Source organism: Protopterus annectens, chromosome 14.part0 (genome assembly GCF_019279795.1).
Source record: "Protopterus annectens isolate FY-2018-M chromosome 14.part0, PAN1.0, whole genome shotgun sequence".
In the NCBI taxonomy this organism is placed as follows: domain Eukaryota; kingdom Metazoa; phylum Chordata; order Ceratodontiformes; family Protopteridae; genus Protopterus; species Protopterus annectens.
In genome coordinates, this window is record NC_056748.1 from 446,643,922 (window position 1) to 446,664,742 (window position 20,821).

General features: G+C 37.2%; 1 protein-coding gene across 1 annotated transcript in view; it reads right to left on the bottom strand.

The window, feature by feature from the left end:
* The window catches only part of LOC122788671 (serine/threonine-protein kinase 32B-like), a 641,627-nt gene that overhangs the window by 94,866 nt on the left and 525,940 nt on the right, over nucleotides 1-20,821 (bottom strand). The window contains exon 6 of the mRNA XM_044055567.1: nucleotides 19,641-19,705. Coding sequence (XP_043911502.1) covers nucleotides 19,641-19,705 — 65 coding nt within the window. The remainder of the gene's footprint in view (nucleotides 1-19,640; nucleotides 19,706-20,821) is intronic.

Below are 20,821 nucleotides of genomic sequence, written 5' to 3' on the forward strand. Positions count from 1 at the left end.
ACAGCCAACAAGCCTGAAAAGATGCCAAAACCACAAGGCAACCAGGTTTTAAGAGAGGAAGATGAAGGAGTTTTGGAATTGACCCAAAATGGCCAATAAAACTACAGTTTCAAGTCAGTAACCACTCCCACAGGGGCAGGCAGGCTGCTCAATGTTTTTCACTGCCACTGATCAACAGAGAGACTTCCCTTTAGCCCAAGCAAAAAATGGCCTCACAGAAACTTACAAACAGTTCAAGAACAGCAAGCCTGTAACTGAACTTTTTAAATCTCAGAAAAGTGGGAAAAAGCAAGATTTTTTGTTTTGTTTTTTGTTTTTCAGAGATAGCAGAGGTTCACAAGTATCAACAAGTTATAACAGTGCAGTAAATGACCCCACACAAGAGTGCTAGGCCAAAGACAGATAAAATGCAAGTTTTGAGAACAAAACGATTTTAAAAATAAGTGCAAACAGGAAATTCAGTAAACAGCTCTAGGTTGTGCTCTAAATACAGTTACTAATGCAGAAATCAAATTTAACAAGCCAGAAAATGCTCAAAATAGGTGGCTATGCAGAAAAACTTAGCAAATAAACAGAGGAAAAATACTTAAAATCTCAAAAGTGGCTCCTTTCTTCTCTCAGCATTTTCTCCTCTTGGTGGGTACTTCACCAACAGCCAACAAGCCTGAAAAGATGCCAAAACCACAAGGCAACCAGGTTTTAAGAGAGGAAGATGAAGGAGTTTTGGAATTGACCCAAAATGGCCAATAAAACTACAGTTTCAAGTCAGTAACCACTCCCACAGGGCAGACAGGCTGCTCAATGTTTTCACTGCCACTGATCAACAGAGAGACTTCCCTTTAGCCCAAGCAAAAAATGGTCTCACAGAAACTTACAAACAGTTCAAGAACAGCAAGCCTGTAACTGAACTTTTTTAAATCTCAGAAAAGTGGGAAAAAAGCAAGATTTTTTGTTTTTTTGTTTTTTCAGAGATAGCAGAGGTTCACAAGTATCAACAAGTTATAACAGTGCAGTAAATGACCCCACACAAGAGTGCTAGGCCAAAGACAGATAAAATGCAAGTTTTGAGAAAAAAACGATTTTAAAAATAAGTGCAAACAGGAAATTCAGTAAACAGCTCTATGTTGTGCTCTAAATACAGTTACTAATGCAGAAATCAAATTTAACAAGCCAGAAAATGCTAAAAATAGGCGGCTATGCAGAAAAACGTAGCAAATAAACAGAGGAAAAATACTTAAAATCTCAAAAGTGGCTCCTTTCTTCTCTCAGCATTTTCTCCTCTTGGAGAAATTTAATTGGTGTAGGTAGACCAGGATGGGGGTGCCGTGGAGCCCTTTTGCCTAGGGAGCCAGTTGACCTAAGGCCGCTCCTGTTTCTAAGCTTTCGCTAATACACGAGCCTCACCCCACAATATATCTTTTTATTTTAAAAGATTCACTGCTTATTAGGTTTGAAGAATTACCAGACACAATAACCATTACACCTTAATCATACACCAGCACTTTTAAAACAAGTATATGCATAACTGTGAAACATATAACCCACTCCTACAATCTGTCCTTATCTTTTTGTATACCATTTCTTTTCAAACACTCTGTCTTTATCCCCCACCGTAAAAAAAGGGATACATTTAGAATCCCAAAGGACAAAAACACCAACACTGAAAACATTGACAACAGAAGGGTGAAAGACAGAACAATAAATGCATTTACTATGGCATTTTTAGACACACTAAAAAGTCAGTAGCTTGTTGTGTGAGGCTGCAGACAGCGGGGGACTGGGTTTTTAGCCTTTCCCCACTGTGGTGCAGTTTTGGAGTCGGTATATGTAAGTAGCAGAGGATGTAGTGGGTGCAGCTTCCACCCACATGGGGGGGGGTGCAGGGTGCTTTCCTCCCCTACATAGCATTTGTTTTTTAGTTATTTAGGATTTTGTTGCACCCTTATGTGGTTGATGTTTTTGGTACTAGTGTTTATCTACTTTGGGATTCTAAAGGTATTTTCTAAAAGACATCCACCTAAAACTTTTGAAAAGATTCTTTGGGTACAATTCTTAGATCATGGTCACAAGTATGAAGTAATCTCCAACTGCTAGCAGGGGTTCAACAGGGGTGTCAACATCTTTACTATTATTTATTCAGTTGCTGATACCATATGCTCTAATGTGAATAAATGATTGGTTAGAGGTGCCTATTTATATACCTCAAAAGAACTTTTGAAACTACTGATCACAAGCTACTTCTACCCAAAGTAAACAAATGGATTTTGGAGACAATTGTCAGGTTGTTAGGTCATTCCTTGTTTAGGTATAACTCACACTTCAGATGCAGGCAGTCTCAATACCAGAGCCCCATAGAGTGCAGGTTTTGGTCCACTATTCTTGTTCCTGTTTATTAATGACCTCATCATTATTATTCCCCTTTTTCCTATTTTACATGAGGGTAGGAATGTGATGTCATTTGTCACCAACATAAGTGACCTCCAAACCTGGATCCTACCCAATTTGGCTTTGTGAAGGGCCGATGCTGACTGTTAAATCTGGTGGATTTCTTTGAAAATGTGACCAGGGCCACTGATGAGGGAAAATCTATGTATACAACATACCTAGACTTGGCAAAGGCTTTTGACACAATCCCACATTCAGGCATTAACGATAAACTTAGCAAACTGAATGTAAACCCCTTTGTTGTATGATGGGTTGCCAACTGGATCACAAAATGGACACACACTATCAAAGTGCCTGACTCCATATCAGCCAGCAGACCTATTACCTGTAGGGTGCCACAGGGGTCATTGCTGGACCCCTTACTGTTTGGTATATACTTCTCAGACATTCAGGTCAAACCTAAAGGGTTCTGGCTGACCATGTTTGCAGATGACTGCAAACTTGGTGCAATCATTGAATCCCCAAATGATGTCAGTATACTCCCGGAGGGTCGCACTCAGACCAACGACTGGTGTACTAGTCACAGTCTCAAACTGAATGCAAAGAAATGCATCATCATTCCCTTTGGCACAAACAATGTCCCTTCACACTATCAGATCAACAACAATGCCCTGAGTACCCATGAAGTGTTTTGGGACCTGGGATCACAAGTTGACTGCGACCTTAACTTTGACTACCATGTGTCTACCGTTGTAAGGAAAACTTTCTACATAGCACACTTGATTAGTAAAGGCATCACCTCAGGAGCAAAAGAAGTTATAACCCCTTATACTCAGCACTTATCTGGCCTATAATTGAGTATAATGCACAATTTGGCATGTACCATGCTAGGCATCTGCAGCAATTAGAGACCTCAGAGATTTCTAACAAAGAAGATCAAGGGGATCTAGCATGTGCCTTACACAGACTGAATAAAGTCTCTGTCACTATACTCTATATCATATAGACTTTTTAGGAGAGACTTATGCCTGGCCTACAGAGCAATCCAAGACCCAAACCTAATGAACTTGCTGCATATCCGTAAATTAAACGGGACTCGGGCTACCCATTCCAGCAACCTAAATATGGCCTGCAACTTAAATAGGGCATGCTGGATGAACAGATTTATTTCTCAGAGACTGCCACATCTTTGGAACAGGCTACCAATTCACGTGAAGTAGAGCACCTCTATGACACTGTTAAAGAGGAACCTGGATGAGTGGATAGGGCACCTTAAATTCTTACTGGGGATAGAGCCCACAATCCTCATGGACATGGGCAGTCATTACTAAATGCAATCTTGGGTATTGACTAGTATTTATATGGTATTACATTGAGATGAAATAGACAGGCTTAAAATGACCTCTGGGTCAATAGCCTAGTAATCGCATCTATATCACGTTATCGAAATCTTACTATATCAAATCACTAAAGGTAGACCTCCAGTGATCGATGTAGTAAAACATTGAATAACATTTAAAAAAAAACAAACAAAAATAAAAGCTAACTAGTATAGGCAGGGGGACAAGCCCCTCTGCACCCCCCACACCCCCCTACTTAAATATTCCAACTCCGAGACAGCACTACATTGAGGTAAATAGAAATTTCCCCATACGGAGATTTCCTTTTACCTGCATGATGTTCTGCGCTTTTGATGTTGTGGTGCCGACAGTATCAGCTTTGATATTGTCGGCTGTCGACATCGTGAAGTAGACCCTAATAATCTCCTATGATCCTATGATCCTATGATATTAAACCCAGTAAGAAGAGGAGTTTTGTATGCAAATAAAGAAGATGGAGGTTTGGGGTTAATTGACCCAGTGGTATATGCTGCTTTATTAAATTTGTTCAAAGTATTAAAAGTGGGTAAATGAAAAAGATGAGCGATTAATAGTAAAATTCTATAAATATAAGTATGATGAATTTTGGGATATGATAAAACACAGTAAAAGAGAAAAAGAGTATATAAATGAAGAATAACATGTAGTAGAGTCCTATGAACTCTACTGATGCAGTAAACAAATATACATTTATTAATGACAATGGGATTTGATTTTTTTCTAATTTTCCCTCAGCACCATCTACCTTATTACTATAAGCAGATGACATCCTGATTCAACCATCTGGCAGTAATACCAGCTCTGCATACACCCATATTAAGTACAGCTTTAATAAAGCAGTATTATGTGCTTGACCAGGGTGGTAAGAACATTTAAGTTTGCATATTCAAAGGTGTACATGGCCAGGCATCTCTTGGTCACTCTGACTGCAGTCATACTATTATTCTTGTGTACCCGTGTTGACCGCTGAATGCACCAAGCAATAAGCCTGACATGATAATAGCTAGCTGTGGCACTATCAACTCAACAGTAATTTTACCACCAAATCCTCCCAAGTGAATGGTGCTTCAAAAATATTTGTCAGAACCTTGGGAGCAATGAGTGTCTACAAAAGTTTTCTCTTTTCTGTGTTTCATCTAGCATAACTGAAAAAACAAAGAAGTGCAACTATTCACATTTCTTCATCCTGCTAGAATATATGTAATTAATGCACTTAGATTAGGATTAAAAAACACAAAACAGAATGTACAATTCTGTTCTCAGCATTATTGTACAGTGCATTATGCCAGAGCATTTCAGAGACCACTGTATCACAACAGTGGTCTGTAGTTTGACAGTAGCCTCACTCCTTGCTGCTGAAGGCCATATACAAATGCTTTAGTCTGGGGGTACTGAAAATGTAAAGTAGCCATGTGCTCTACCCTAGAAATTTAGCACGAACAGCTTGGCAGAGTGATTCAAAGAATAGCTGTAACATGCTAGTGAAAAAGTATATGTAGACTTTTTACAGTGTATACTCATTACATCCTACGGCAGTAGCCAGGGCTGTTACTGCTGAGGGGTAAGCACTTTGAAGCCATCTGTTTGAAAGTGTTTGTGTGTGTGTGTGTGTGTGTGTGTGTGTGTGTGTGTGTGTGTGTGTGTGTGTGTGTGTGTGTATATATATGTGTGTGTGTGTGTGTGTGTGTGTGTGTGTGTGTGTGTGTGTGTGTGTGTGTGTGTGTGTCGCATGTGTGAAGGAGTGTGCATGCCAGTCTGTGTGTGACCATTTGTGTGTGTATGTAGGGCCATGGTTGCAGTCATCTGGATGACTGTGAGTATGCATGAATATATGTGGGTGTTTCAGAAGTTTCAAAATTGTGACAAGCACCATGTTGGTTGTATGAAGAAGCAAGGAAAAGGTAATGAGGTAGTAAATAGTCTAATGTTCTTCCAGTGCCATATTCCTATCTTTATAATGTGATTAAGTGAAATGTTGGAAATGCTCTCAAAGATTCTAATTTTTACTTAATAAGTAGTACTATTTTGCTTTATGACTTGGGGGCATAAGGTGTTCACGTGTTTACTGTCTAAATATCTCAGCATGTAAACAGTTAAGTAAATTTATGCATTGAACTGAGAGTTAATTTGAGAGTTTGAATGATTAAACCTGGATTCCAGTACACAAAGCAGAGTTTAGAAGAACCATGTTCCCTATAATACATTATATGCATACCCCACTATAGATAGAAACATCCTTGACCTGGTCATTACTAACATGGGCAACCATTGCATCCACCCCACCATAAAGGTAACCACCAAGAAAAACTTCTCCAAAGCTAACTTTGGGCTCCTAAAAACAGAAGTGGCTAACTTCACAGCACCCATGCAAATGGGGAATATTTGCATGACTGCAGAATCATATACCAATGCACTGTACGAACATGTACACAAATGCATGGATCTTGCCATACCCAATAGAACCAAGACGCTCTCCTCCAAAAAAAGGAAGCCAATCTGGTGGTCCCCTGCCATAAACAAACTCTACAACAGAAGGAGGAAACTGATGCAGAATAAGGTGAAGTCCCAAGACTGGAAAAACTCCCTTATCAGCCTCAACAAAAAGTTGAGATCTCTCATCAAATCCTCTAAAGCTATCTATGAAAACATAATTACAGCAGATAGTCAAGACAACCACAAGGCCTTCTTTGGTTATATAAAGAATCTCCATAGCAATACCCAGATTTGCTCTGAGCTACTGCACAATGTTACCTCCTATACCAAGCAAACAGATATTGCCAATATACTGGCCGACAGATTCAGTGCCAAATTTACCCCCCCAAAGGACCAGTCATAATACCAGTAGATTGCCAGGCACCCAGTATTACTGCTGCACAGGTTAAAACAGCACTGTCCAAGGCCAAGAATACAGCTTCTAAGGGACTTGACAATATCCCTGGCTGTGTTCTACGTGAACTACAGAGTGAACTGGCACCTCTCCTATGTGCCCTTTTCAGTCACAGTCTCACCTCAGGCTTTGTCCTTACCGAATGTGCACTTCTACAGTCATCCCTCTCCACAAAGGAGGAGTGACTACAGACCCTGGGAACTATCGCCCCATTAGCCTGACGAGTCTGATATGCAAAGCTATGGAATGCATCATCATGGACCTAATAAACAAGGATATCAGGAATCTCCAAACTCTGGATGCCACACAGTTTGGTTTTGTGAAGGGTAGATCATGCCTGCTCAACTTGGTCAACTTCTTTGAGTCAGTCACCAGAGCTGTGAATGAAGGCAAGGTGGTTCATACAGCCTATCTTGATCTGACCAAGGCCTTTGATAACATTCCCCACTCAGGAATCATAGAAAAACTCACTGAGATAGGCATGAACCGCTATATCACTAGGTGGGTTGCAAACTGGCTCACAGGTAGAGCCCGCAGTGTGAATGTGGCTGACTCAAAGTCAGCCTGCCGACCTGTCACAAGTGGAGTCTCACAGGGTTTGGTCCTGGGTCCTCTCCTGTTTGGTTTCTACTGCTCTGAAGTCCAGGCCAACATGAAGGGACTCTGGCTGACAAAGTTCGCAGACGACTGCAAGTTGGGAGCTATTATTAACTTCCCAAGTGATGTTGACATCTTACAGAAAGGCCTCACTGAGACCAATGACTGGTGTCAGAACCCTGGCCTTAAGCTCAATGCCAAAAAAATGTGTCATCATCCCCTTTTGGAAAAATCCAGTTCCCATGAATTACCACATCGATGATAGTCCACTGAACACAGAAGGCATTATAAGAGATCTGGGAGCACAGGATGACAGCAACCTCTCTTTTGACCACCACATTGCCACTGTGGCCAGAAAGTTCTTCTATTTGTCACATCTCATTATTAAGGGTTTTGCATCCAGGAAGAAAGAGGTCATTGTCTCCCTCTACTCTTCCCTCATTAGGCCAGTCATTGAGCACAATGCCCCATTTGGCATGTACCTCACTAAACACCTGCAACAACTGGAAAGGCCACAAAAGTACCTCACAAAGAGGATCCTAGGTGTTAAACATTTGTCCTATATGAACAGACTCAAAAAACTCCTATTATTCTCTGTCTCATATCGCCTACTTAGAAGCGATCTTTGCTTGACTTACAAAACCATGTCTGACCCAGCTCTATTAGAAATGTTGTATGTAAAGAAATCCCAATCCCTCCGCACTACATGCTCCAGAGACCTCAAACTCATTACCACAATCAACAGAACATGTTGGAGGGACAGGATCATAATCCAGAGACTACCCATGCTATGGAATAGACTTCCCATACATGTCAAGCAGAGCACCTCACTGGCCCTCTTCAAGTGAAATCTTGATGAGTGGATAGCAAGTAGAAAATTTACCCCAGGGATCACTCCAGTGGCTTTACTTGACAGAAGCACTGGGAACTAAGGTTGGATGGCACGATGCCAGAGTAATCTATGGGCTAGGCTTGTAAAGGTTCCAGGGCCATTAGCCTAATACACACCTATGACTCTATGAGCCTATATGCATTTAAGGGTCAGAGAGTCTTAGTTCCAGAATGTTAGGTTTTATCAGACTGTACATTTAAATTAATATAGGGATTTATTACTATCCTCCTTTAAATGTGAACTATAACAAAATGTTTACTTGTATTTCTACTGTGATCACCAGTATTTTCAGGAGAGTTAATAGAGATGTTGTTAAATATTTTGGTCTCTCTTTTACTCAACCATAAAAGCAATGACGTATATTAGAAGAAGGCTGACTGGATGGGTATTATCAGGATTCTGCTTTGCCATATATGATTATATTCATCATGACCCAATGGTAAGCACTTATTTGTTTTTATAACATGGGGACTTAAAGTTTTAGCTTAATTACCACTTAGCTATTGTCATATTTTCTGTAGTGATTATATGTACTAGATTAAATATTATATTATATTGCACATTGGGCTACTAAGCTTATATTTCAGCATGCAAATAAAGAATTAAATACTGATGCACACAGATATAAGGGAATGATGTTTGCAATAAAGCACTGTGCATATTTAAGGGTTTGATGAGCTGTGATACCATAATTTCAGGTCTTGCTTTTAGGTTAATCATTTAGATTCACATACTGTCTACTGTCCTCATTTAAGTACAAAAGTGCATCAAATGGTCCCTTATATTTTTCTCAAATCTCATCAGCTTTTTTTCTAAAACAAAATACTGCAGCTTTTGTTATATATTTCTGTCCAGCTTCTTAACCAATTGCTTAATACTGGTGACTTATATTGGAAGAAGCCTAATGGCCGTTTACTTTCCCTCTCTGACCTCATCACCTATTATGACACTAGATATGCCTACTGAAATAATCAAAAGAGTCTCCTGTGTAAATAAATTGTACACAATAAAAATCTGTTCTGACCAATTGTAGAATTCTATCCAATAACACTTATTCTTATACTCACTAACTCTAGGTCTACTGGAAATAATTATACTCACAAATACATTTAAACTCATTCTTACATCATTACTAGCATTCTTTAAAAATACAGTTAATCTTTATATTCTGATATTCCTCTTCTTTCTTCTTCTTCTTCTTTTTCCTCAACAGATAAATGTGATTAAACCATCAAGGAATGCCACAGATCAGATTTATGTGCTTGGTTTAAAATTACAAATGAAGAAATTGAGTTGTAATCAAAAGACAACAAAAACGTAAAACAGCAGGATCCGAAAGGCCTCCTTACAAAATCTATTTGGAAGGGAAAGAAATACCCATGATTTTAAAAGTACTTCAAATAATCTTGCTACCTTCCTTACCATTAAAACAAGTGGTAATAACTCTAAACAAGGCATGCAACAGACACAGATAAACTTTAAAGGCCTATCTCAATAATCAATAATGACTAAAAATTATACATGTTAATTATTACAAATCATTTAGTTACATTTCTTTCAGGACACGCAAATCTCAACCAAACAGGTTTTATTGCAAGACAGTTACATCTACTAACTTATTTAAAATGGCCCTGTTAATAGAATATGATAATAAGAAAGTCAGCCTGCTTTTTATAACAAGTTTGGATGCAGAAACAAATGTTGATAGAGTCAGCTGGTGATATTGTACTCATGTCAGACTCGTTTCCAACAGTCCTTTATAAATCCATGTTAAAAACTATGAATGAAAGTGTTTTTGCAAGGGTAAATTTAAAACTAAATGTCCATATGAGTTTTGGCTCACATGGATACTCGAATGGGTTGGTCTTTCTGCTTGTTATTATTTATAGTTTACTTGGAACCTCAAACTAATGCTACTCAGTCATTTCCAATTACAAGTTATTCGTTTTCTGGAATTCACAGATGATTTAATACCATATTTAGTGACGCCAATAAAGATTTCTCACTAATAAACTGTTAGCAACATTTGGCTTTTTTGTGGATATAAAATAATATCAAGAAAACAAATGTAGTTACAGTTAACTAGTCCCCAGACAACTACAGAGTATTTCCTTTTTTGAAGATTCTAGTCATAGTAAAAGTTTAGACATGAAGATGATGTAGGCACTGTAAGATACCATCTGAGAAGCATACTAAGAAAGAAGTAACATGACAGGGTAAGGCATTCTTACAGAAATGGGCTGGTCTATGTTTCAATAAGGTACAATTCCGGCAATAAATTGGTTTGTTCTACCTCTTACAGTGTACACCTCATAAGGCATTGAAACTCTTTCCGAAAACACATTTTTTACTAAATTAAAAAGGATGGTATTAGATTATATTAGAGTGTATATAATTAGATTTCATTTGGACTGGAGGGATGCATAAGATAAGTTAGAAAGGATAGTAACATTGTCTATGTCTTCTGAAGAACTAGCTTACCAGACTTAGTCATTTATGAGGAGATGACCTTATTGCATGTAATATTAATAAACAGGTTAAGCTTACTAAAGAGGCAAATAGCATAGTAACTGTTACAAAGTCACACATTTGTATTTTTATAACTCTGCAAGATCTTAATAAAGTTATCTTTATCTGCAGAGAATATTTTCATATAATCTAAGGCAATGTTTCAATGATGCAATGTACAAGCTTGATGAGAAAAGTTCCACTCTGGGTATATATAATTCACCCATGGGAAGATATAGCTTTCTCAGACTTTTACTTTGCATTTTTGTAGAATCTGAGGTATTTTACAGAGCTGTGATACAGACAACTGACAGGCTTGTCTTGTATTGTTAACATAGTGATGATATGCTGGTATAGGGTGTGACCAACAACATAATAAGAGACAGGCTAAGTTAAAGAAATATTAAGACTGCACAACCTCAAAGTGAACAAAAGTAGGTGCAAAATCAAAGTTACAGAGATGAGATATGTGGGCCACATTTTACCTTCAGAGGTCATGAAACCAGATAAGGTCAGAGCAACAGCAAAATGCCTGCACAAGAAAATAAAATGTTTATGATATTTCTTGGTACAAAGCACTATATCTTGATATTTACTCCAAAATAGACTGCAAGTAAGTGTATGATTAAGAAATAGCACCACAAGGGCGGGAGACTTAAACCTTGACACGGTTATAAATAGAATGTGCTGGAGGGACAGATTCATCACCCAGAGACTCCCTATGCTGTGGAACAAAATCCCGGTACATGTGAGGCAGAGCACCTCGCTGGCCTTGTTCAAGAGGAATCTTGACCAATGGATGGAAGATCACAGATATACCCCAGGGATTACTTCAGTGTCACTGCTTGACAGAGGTACAGCAAAATAATAAGCATAGTTTTTATTCAAACTAAAGGGGTGGCGAAAGCCACATAACTATGGGCTAGGCTTATAAATGCCCTTGGGCAGATAGCCTAGTATGAACCTATGAACCTATGAATCTATGTAAAATGGTGCTGGGAATACAGTGCAAGAAAAAAAACGTTGAAATGCTTAAACCTTTAGAGAGAAAAATTGCTCACAGTGAATTATTTTGATGTGTGTATTAATATTTAAACCAATGTTTGAATGATATAGTTATTCTGTAAGAGAATATTCTAGCCATCTCTGGGTCAACAGCTTTTACTGGCTATCAGAAAAAGTAGATCCTGATACAAAAGGAGCTGCTAACCATGACATATAGCTGTGACTCCCCTCCCCCTTAACATATTTGTGAGGAAAAAACAGACTAGAAATGTGAACAAGACATCCAGAGTATATTCAAACTGTAGCAGAATATACTGCTAAGCATGTATAGAATGCCGCAATTGTAGAAATGTTTGTGAATTATAAGCCAGAAAAGAGATTCATATAGAAGTTAGATTGTCTCATTCATATTTGCTAGAACAACAGGATGTACTTTCATATGAACTGGAAGTTGAATGGATAATCTACAGTTAACAACGACAGCAAGCAATTTAAAATAGTTTCAGAAATGTATCTAGAGTGGTTTTCAGACAGCAATGCTAACCAAAGTGACGAAAGCAGTATAGCCAGTCTTTTAATTTAAAGAAAGGTGTAGACAAACACGAGGGATACAGTTCAAATAAATTAAATCAACAGTGCCAAACTAATTAAGGAAAGAAATACTGGCAAGAATATAAGACTTTGACACTATTTGGTGAAAATAAAGATGTTGTGATTTCTTAAATTTTTTGGACAGTTATGTCTGTATAAAAAGAACTAGATATTCAAACATTTTGTGCAATGCTTAGTACAACAATGGGAAAAACACACAGTAAGACAGGAATTGGTATGTTTCGGTATCAGAATAGAATATCCATCTATCTCGGTATACGTATATGAGTGCTATATGAGTTATTGCTGCATGTGATGAAATGGTGGTGTTTTCAATCAGTGGTATCATTTGTCAAATTATGTAACAACTGTAGTTCATTATATCATCCATTACATAATTCAAGGGGGTTTTTACCTTTTTTCAAGTTTGTCTGACCCTAGAGTTAGTATATTTTTAATTGCTGGGTGTGTCTGGATGGAAGCCACAAATTGGGGGGGGGGGGGGGTGTAAAAGCTGTTTTTTCTTTACTTTTGGTAATTGCAAATGTGACCTATTTGGTATAAATTTGCAATTACTTTTTTGTAATGATTTTAGTAGTGATTAATGGTAATCACAGGTGAGTTTGTTCGATCAAACCGTACTATTGAGAAATGTTTCCAGAGATTATGAAGCCAGAACATACTATGAATAGCTGTGTGGTCAGTGCACTGATGCATATATTTTCAAAGCATGGTATTCTAGATGTAGTTATATCAAATAAGGTTTTACAGTTTGCAAACAAGAAACTGAGAAGATGGTCTGGAAAAGGAAATGTAAGCATGTATTATGTAGCCCTAACTATATTCATAAGAAGAAGGCAGGACAAGCTGTCAAGAACCTCATGAAGAAGTCACAGATCTTTAACAGTAAATTATCTGCTTCCTATCATAGATATCCAAAATAAATAAACAGATAGATATACAGATCAATTAAATACATTGCAGTTAAAAACAGCACAGATATAGTCTGCTACCTGATCAGTTATTTATGAGATATAGCTTACAGCAAAGAAATCCTATGTCTGCTTCTTTGCTAACTACTGAAAACTACTGAAAACCAGTCACTTTCAGAACAGACTGAAACAGAAAAAGTCAAGGCCAAAATATTGTTATGATCAGCATGTTAAAAATTTGTCTTGACAGAAGGGAACACATTGATCATGCATTAAAATTCCTCAGAACAGCAATCAGAAGCTGTTGTTTTGAGGCGATATAAGTAGCCAAGATTGTTCATTCAAACTGCTGAGAGAAAGCTACTTAGAAGGAACAGGAGATGTCTATTTAAAAAAAAAATCTTTCAGAATGACCTTCTAAGACCTACAGGCAATGTCTGTTATACATTTAGACTTTTGAGGTATTTAAAGAAGTGCCAAGGCAGATATCCAAACAGATGTCCCTTGAGGCCTTTCCCGAAGTTGTCATCACATCAAAGATACCAGTTGAGCTGTTCAAAAAATCACACCATGAAACAAATCCGAGTACAATAACATTACAATTACTGACACAGATACTCCAAAGTTTTCTAGGATAGGACGATTATATCAAAAGCCAGTAAGAAATACAGACAGTTCATGAACTGAAATGCTAAAACTGGAATGGTCATGTTAAAATATGAACTAAAGTAATTGAGATGCTAGCTGAATTTATTTGCATATGATAGTGGATTAGTAAACAGCTGTTAATACTGTTATACAATAAATGAAACTGTAATTATTTAAATTGCAATGCAATTGAAATATATATTAGAATAAATTTACCTGTATAACATAATGTTGTTTAAAAACTACCTTGAAAGGTAATTATTTTGATTCGGAAAATGGGAATACCAAGAGTTGAGGCTGTGAGCCGTAGTTCCTGTGGTACATGATTCGGTTCCCTTAGCCCTCATTTGCCTTGTGTGTGACCTTGAACAAGTCAATTATCCAAACTTTGCTCCCAGATCACCGTTTGAAAGGGACTGTATGTCCAGTGGGCCTACCTGGTTAATACCTTTAAAAATCTAGGCTTAACTCTTTTTCTGGAATACTGTTTTTGATTCCTGTTTGCAAACCCATCTATTCTTTAAACAATTTTTTTTTTCAAAAGTACCTTGTCAAGAACTTGCCATAATATATGTAATTTATTTCACCCAAGACAAACTAAATTTTATTTAGCTTCTACTAAGGAAACTGAGCCAGTATGCCTAAATATTATCATATGATACCTATTTTTTGTGTCTTAGATATAACTTCCACATTGACATTTCCCACAGTTTGTATGCTCTCTGGTATTACTTTCAGTACAAGATCACATATTTGTAGAATTGTATTATTTTATTTCTTTAAATATTTGTTAGCTTGTAAAAGTTACACCACACCCAGTATCTGTTTCAAACTTATCTATCTTTTGTCTTCATTTATTCCAAAAATGGGTTAAAGTTATATAGGCTAAAGCTGTTACAGTATGCTAAAAAAATAATTAGTTTTGAAATTCTATACATTTCTTCTTAACACTATATTTTATCTGTTTTCCTTTTATTTTTTTATTTAGTTTTCCAGGCCCTTTCTGTACACCCAGTTGTGATAGAAACATAGTCTTATTTTTAATGCACCTGTAAGATGTGTTTGCTTTGCTTATTCTCATTTTTATTTCCTCTCCATCAAGCTGATTCATGTGTAGAACTATGTATATCTGGTAGATCTCTATGCCAAGCAAATGAATGTGTCATATGTTAAACATAAAACATAAAAAAGTTCAAAATGCTTTTAATGATTTAAGAACATTAATAAGAATTTCAAACTTCAGGAAAACAGTAATGGTAAAAAAAGTGAGAGATGTATTTTGCAGGGACAGAAGATAATAGGCTTTCCTTACCTTTTAAGTCTCATTTCACTAGGTTTGCCACCTGTTTTTTTTTTTTTAATCTGGACTATCCAGAAATCAAACCGATTGTCCAGTAGTTTGAAACACTGTACAAACTCTGGTATTTTGTTAAAAAAAAACAATCAGGATATCTGAGTTTGTTAAATCAACGGATTCACTTTGCTTTTCTTTAAAAAAGCATCACGCAACATGATTGCATGGCAAGCCAGGAAAAGAGGACACTACACTGCCCCTCGATATGCCTATGATGTTACAAAATAGGAGGAAAATAGGTGGGAAAATGGGAGGAGATAGGCAGGGTTAGGGGAGGTGCCAGAGGTGTAGCTTTGGTTCACTTTCAGCCACAATGAAAGGTGGCAACCCTACATTTCACTGAAACTTCAACTTGTCTGTGCTGTTGCTCAATTAAAAAAAAAAACAAAAAAATCATTTTTCAAAGGTGCAAGCCCTATCTTATGCCTCACATGGGGGATGAAAATCCACCAGATCCCTTGGAGTTATATGTAGCAATTCCATGGTTTTACAAGCACAGAGACAAAAAAATCTAAACACTTGAAATCACCGATGGTGCACACATAGAAATTATACTGGAAGTAACTTCCAGTATAAAAGTGGTCAGGCAGTGGCAAGCAGGCAAACAAAAATAGACAAGTTTAAACTCGCCAACTTTATATTTGACCAGGTGTAGGCAAACTGTAGGCAAAATGGCTAGAAGATGTAGGAAGGCTCAAAACCAGCTTGGCAGGAAGCTAGTAAATGAAGTTCACAGTGAAGAGTTTATGCTTAACAAAATATGCAGACAAGGTTTAAACAAGTAATTTCCTTAATAATAATTGCAATGATTTGTGATGTTTTATATTTTTTTATCTGTTGTCTGATATTTCAATGCTGTAGTTGGATTTTTAAGTATAACAGGCCCCTGACAAATAGCATTTGAAGAAAAGTACTGCATAGTCAAGAAATTGCAAAATAAAATCACTTTATAAATTTATTCACAAAAGAGTAAATGCTTTCATCCTTCAAATGTGGACTTCATCAGACTTGATGAAATCCCATTTTGAGCAATGAAAGTGCTTACTGTTTTGTGAATAAAGTTATAAAGTGTTTGATTTTATTTTGATGTTTTTTTTTATTTCAGTGAAGTTTTCAGCCTGTTTTTAAAGAAAGGTGCTATACAGTGGTTGCAGCTATTCTGAGTTTGCTCTATTACTGCACATGACTACATGGCATCAGTGAGGCAACGCATTTTTCTTTTTTGTCTTAACGTGCTTCTGCTTGCACTGAGAATATGCTCTACTGTGATTCAAGAAGAGATGTAGCTGCAGACAGGTTGCATTATGTATGTCATTAGATGCAACTATGCAGTGTCAGCATTTAGAATGTTCAATGTTTATTATTTAACATTAAACCTGTTGCTAGGCTCCAGCTACAAGATCAAAGTACTTCTGTGATAAGCACTGTTGCTGTTTGCATTACCAGATCAAGTTATATACTGAATTAAAACACTTGTATATAATTACTTTTATTATCCTTTAATATACATTTAAGCTGATTGTTGATATTAAAACACAATTTCACTGTAGCCCTTAAATTAGAGGTTATACTTTTAGATTAGCATATGGGTGAAACTTCATATCGATATGTAATGTTGTTCACTGACTCTTTAAATTCTATTTATTTTATTTATTTTATTTGCATACTTTATTGGCATGTGTGGGTAACTTCTCTATTATACAATGACCCTCCATTAATATTCAAAAACATGCACGCTGATTGGTCAGCGTACAGGTTGTAAATCAGAGTTATAGTAATGGAAAAAGGTCTCCGTTGCTTTTTTTAAAGCTGTCTCGCTATGTTACATGAGATTAACATAGCAAAACACTTTGTAAAAAGCAACAGAGATCTTGCTTTCTCTGTTGCTTTTGCCCACAGCTCTGATGTACTGCATAGGCATATGCATGTGCAGTGCATCAGAACTGCCGCAGAATACCAGACAGCTGCGGAAGGGCAGCAAGGAGGCATTATACAATGCCATTATTTAAGAAAAGTAATTATTTTTTTCTTAAATAATGTCATTGTATAATAGCAATAACCCACTTCTGGGTGTGGGTAATGCTGGATTTACCCATGGCTGGCTTTGTTTGGCCAATCGGGCTTCGCCCTCGTGACCAAACCACACCAACTGTGGGTAAATCCAGCATTACCCACACCCAGGCATGGGTTATTGCTATAGTAGCAGATGTTTTAGCATTATGAACATGTAGTCAGAGTCACAAGCAAAGAAGTTCTATGGTTTTGTTTATAACATTGCTGAAGTGAATTTAACTGTGTACCTTGAAGTCTGAATGAACAGCCAGGAAAAAAAAAAACATTAAACAACCTGTATAGTATGTATTTGTTTTAAGAACATGGGTGAAGGCATAGTTCTCAACTTCTTTGCTTAGAGATTAGGGACAAAGCCAAAATATAATGGGGATCAAGGCCTTAAATCAAGAGTAAATTTAAATATTATATAATTCACTTTAAGAAGTTAATAGTTCAGCAACTTTTGCATCAGCATACATTTTCTGAAGAATAAGAAATATGAAACTCTAACGTCTGGTATTATTAACTGACTGCAATACTCAGTGATTTATCAGAAAATCATACATTTTACACATGACGGCAAAAATATGAGGCAAAGTCAGAAATATACCACAGAATCAAGGAAAGATGAGAGCTATAGGGGAGGGTCAACTATGTGAGGTCAGAAAACAGATCAGTGAAAACTGGTTAGCAGCCTCAGGCTATAATTATGACTAAGGTTCATAAAACAAACATCTTTAGCATTTCCTTTATTCCTTGTAGATCATAATTCTACATAAAGAAAAAGAAGAAAACAAGACCAGAGCACAGTATTTTCTTTCCCAGTATTACGCACATCTACTCAGTACATGTTTTTTTCCACTGCAACTTTGATGTCTCTTTTGGGAGTGGCCTTCCTCAGCTTAGTTCTATGCGCAAACAATTTGATTAATGCAATGGATGGATAGCTGTCCTAATGTGTGCAGAAACTTCTGAATGCTGGTAGCTTAGATCTTCTGTGGACTAAACTAGAGACATAACAAAGCAAATTAACTATCAGGGCTCACTGACACCAAAATGTTTCACATTAAATGTTTCTAAACTGTTGTTTTGCTATTCATTTTTTTATATCTTCTTTATTCCCCCATCTTTCATGATCAAACCTTACGTTACATACTTTGGAGTATTTGTTCTTTGTCTTGCGTGGTAAGTGCAACCCACATCATCCTGCAGGGGATCTACTTTTTCTCAAAGGAATACTTTTTGGTAACTTTAATATTCACTCAGAAAATAGTGGTGATTGTTGGCCACCACATGGCCATCTTCCATCTGTGATTTGGATTGTTTGCCCTACTCTCACCATGGTAACCAGTGTTCACACCTTTGTAAGTAAGGGCCTTCGATATCTTCCAGAGCATGTGTATACTTCCATGTGCAGGAAGTTAAAGCTACTGCATGAACACAGCTTGAAAGAGCCAAGTGCACATCTTTGGTGCATATACAGCATGATATACATCTCTCCTTGACACACCAGGGGTCTGTGCCACCTGTCTCACCAGGATAGGGGAGCTGGTTTCAGTTGTTCACTTCCAAATCATGTAACTTGCTAATCCATCCTATATCATTTAGGCTATAGACAGGGCTTCATCCCTCTTTGTTGTTGCTACACAATTAGGCACACTATGATTTTTAAAATGAGGCATTAGATTGATAAACAGAATAAACGGGTATAAGTTGATTACTAATGGCACACTCATCATCATCAACATATATATCTAGATATGTATAGGTTGATATGACTTCAATGAGTTTTCCGAAATTCGAAATTCATATGGTAAAGATCATATGACAGAGCTTTGAAAAACTCAAAGTAAAAGAAAAAAGAAAAAAAAATCTAGGTCTTTCCGGGGGGAGGGGGGCAAGCCCACTTGCACCCCACACACCTGCAAATTATATATACAACTCTGAGAGTGCAATAGAGTGGGAAAAGGTTAACTTCACCAGTCCCACTGTACTGGAATCTTAGAATTTGTACAGATAATTTACAGGGGATATGGTGGTCACAGCTGCCTACATGCGGGGTGAAGGGAAGCATGCTCCCCTGCAAAAATGTAGATTTTTTTTTTCAGAAACTCAGTCATATGGTCTTCACCATATGAATTTTGAGTTTTTGAAAACTTGATGACAAAACCTCTTTTTTTTTCTCTAACAGCAACCCAAATAAAAAATCATCAGAATGCAATGAGTAAAACAGGAAATCAATTTACATTGAACTATGTGCTGATATGCAAGTAGCTTGAGCAGTGTCTTGCCTCTTTAGACATTTTTTATGTGTGAGTTCATTTTTAAACCACACCGTTTTACCAAAAACCCAGTGATTTAGGACACAATTTTCTCTGAAATGCATTTCAGTTATGCAGAATCTACTTACTTTTCCCTATTGAAAATAATGAACTCTTGTCTCACTGTTTCCAAGCACTGTTGCAGGTGCCCATTCTGTAAAAACAAAATAATAATAATAGTATTACATACAGTAATTATCACCTTTCTTCTCAGCACTGCTGCTGTCTGCTGGATTAACTGCAATTAGTAAAAATGAATATGCACAGAAACAAACATTGAAATCAAGATCAGAATGGAGTGCAACTCACAGATATTCAGCTCTAGACTCAGAAAAGCTAATGCAACTCACAGATATTCAGCTCTAGACTCAGAAAAGCTAAGCAGATAGAGTCAAACGCATTCTGGAACCTGCTGCCATAATGTAAAATAAAGTCTGAGCACCATCTTAATTTTTTCATTGCGGCATATAGTTCATGAAATTAGAAGCTTGATATTGCAGGAAGTACATGCCACGATGATATAGTTCATGAAATTAGACACTCAACATTGCAGGATGGCAATGCCACGATAATTAACATTCTATAATGTGGGTAAGAGCAACTAGGGCTTAAAATAGCTCAAAATAATGCAAACTAGCCATATGTTATTTCTAAGGAACAGCATATTTGAACATAATACTGCAGCATACTGGGATTCTGGAGACCAGCAGGAATTGAACAAAGCATCAAGAATGCTGGATTCTCATATTGCATTTTATGAACACCCAGTTCATAGCAGGCACTTTACAAACATTAGAAATATTACTGTAATCCATGCTACAAAGTTATCAACAATGAGGTTTGAAAGAAAACTGTCAAAATAGCAAACCATAGCCTTCATCTGATACACCTTTATTCAGCTACTTAAACTCCAGTAACACAAGTCCATTTTCCACAACTATTCCCATTCAATTGCATATTCTCCTGGAACCCATCCATTTTCAAAGATAATTCCTGAAAGGTAGATGTTACTATAGCAATAACCCACGCCTGGGTGTGGGTAATGCGGGATTTACCCACGGTTGGCGTGGTTTGGTCCCGAGGGCGACCAAACAAAGACAACCGTGGGTAAATCCCACATTACCCACACCCAGAAGTGGGTTATTGCTATTATACTATGACATTATTTAAGAAAAGAAACAATTACCTTTCTTAAATAATGGCATTGTATAATGCCTCTTTGCTGCCCTTCCGCAGCTGTCTGGCATCCGCGGCAGTTCTGATGTACTGC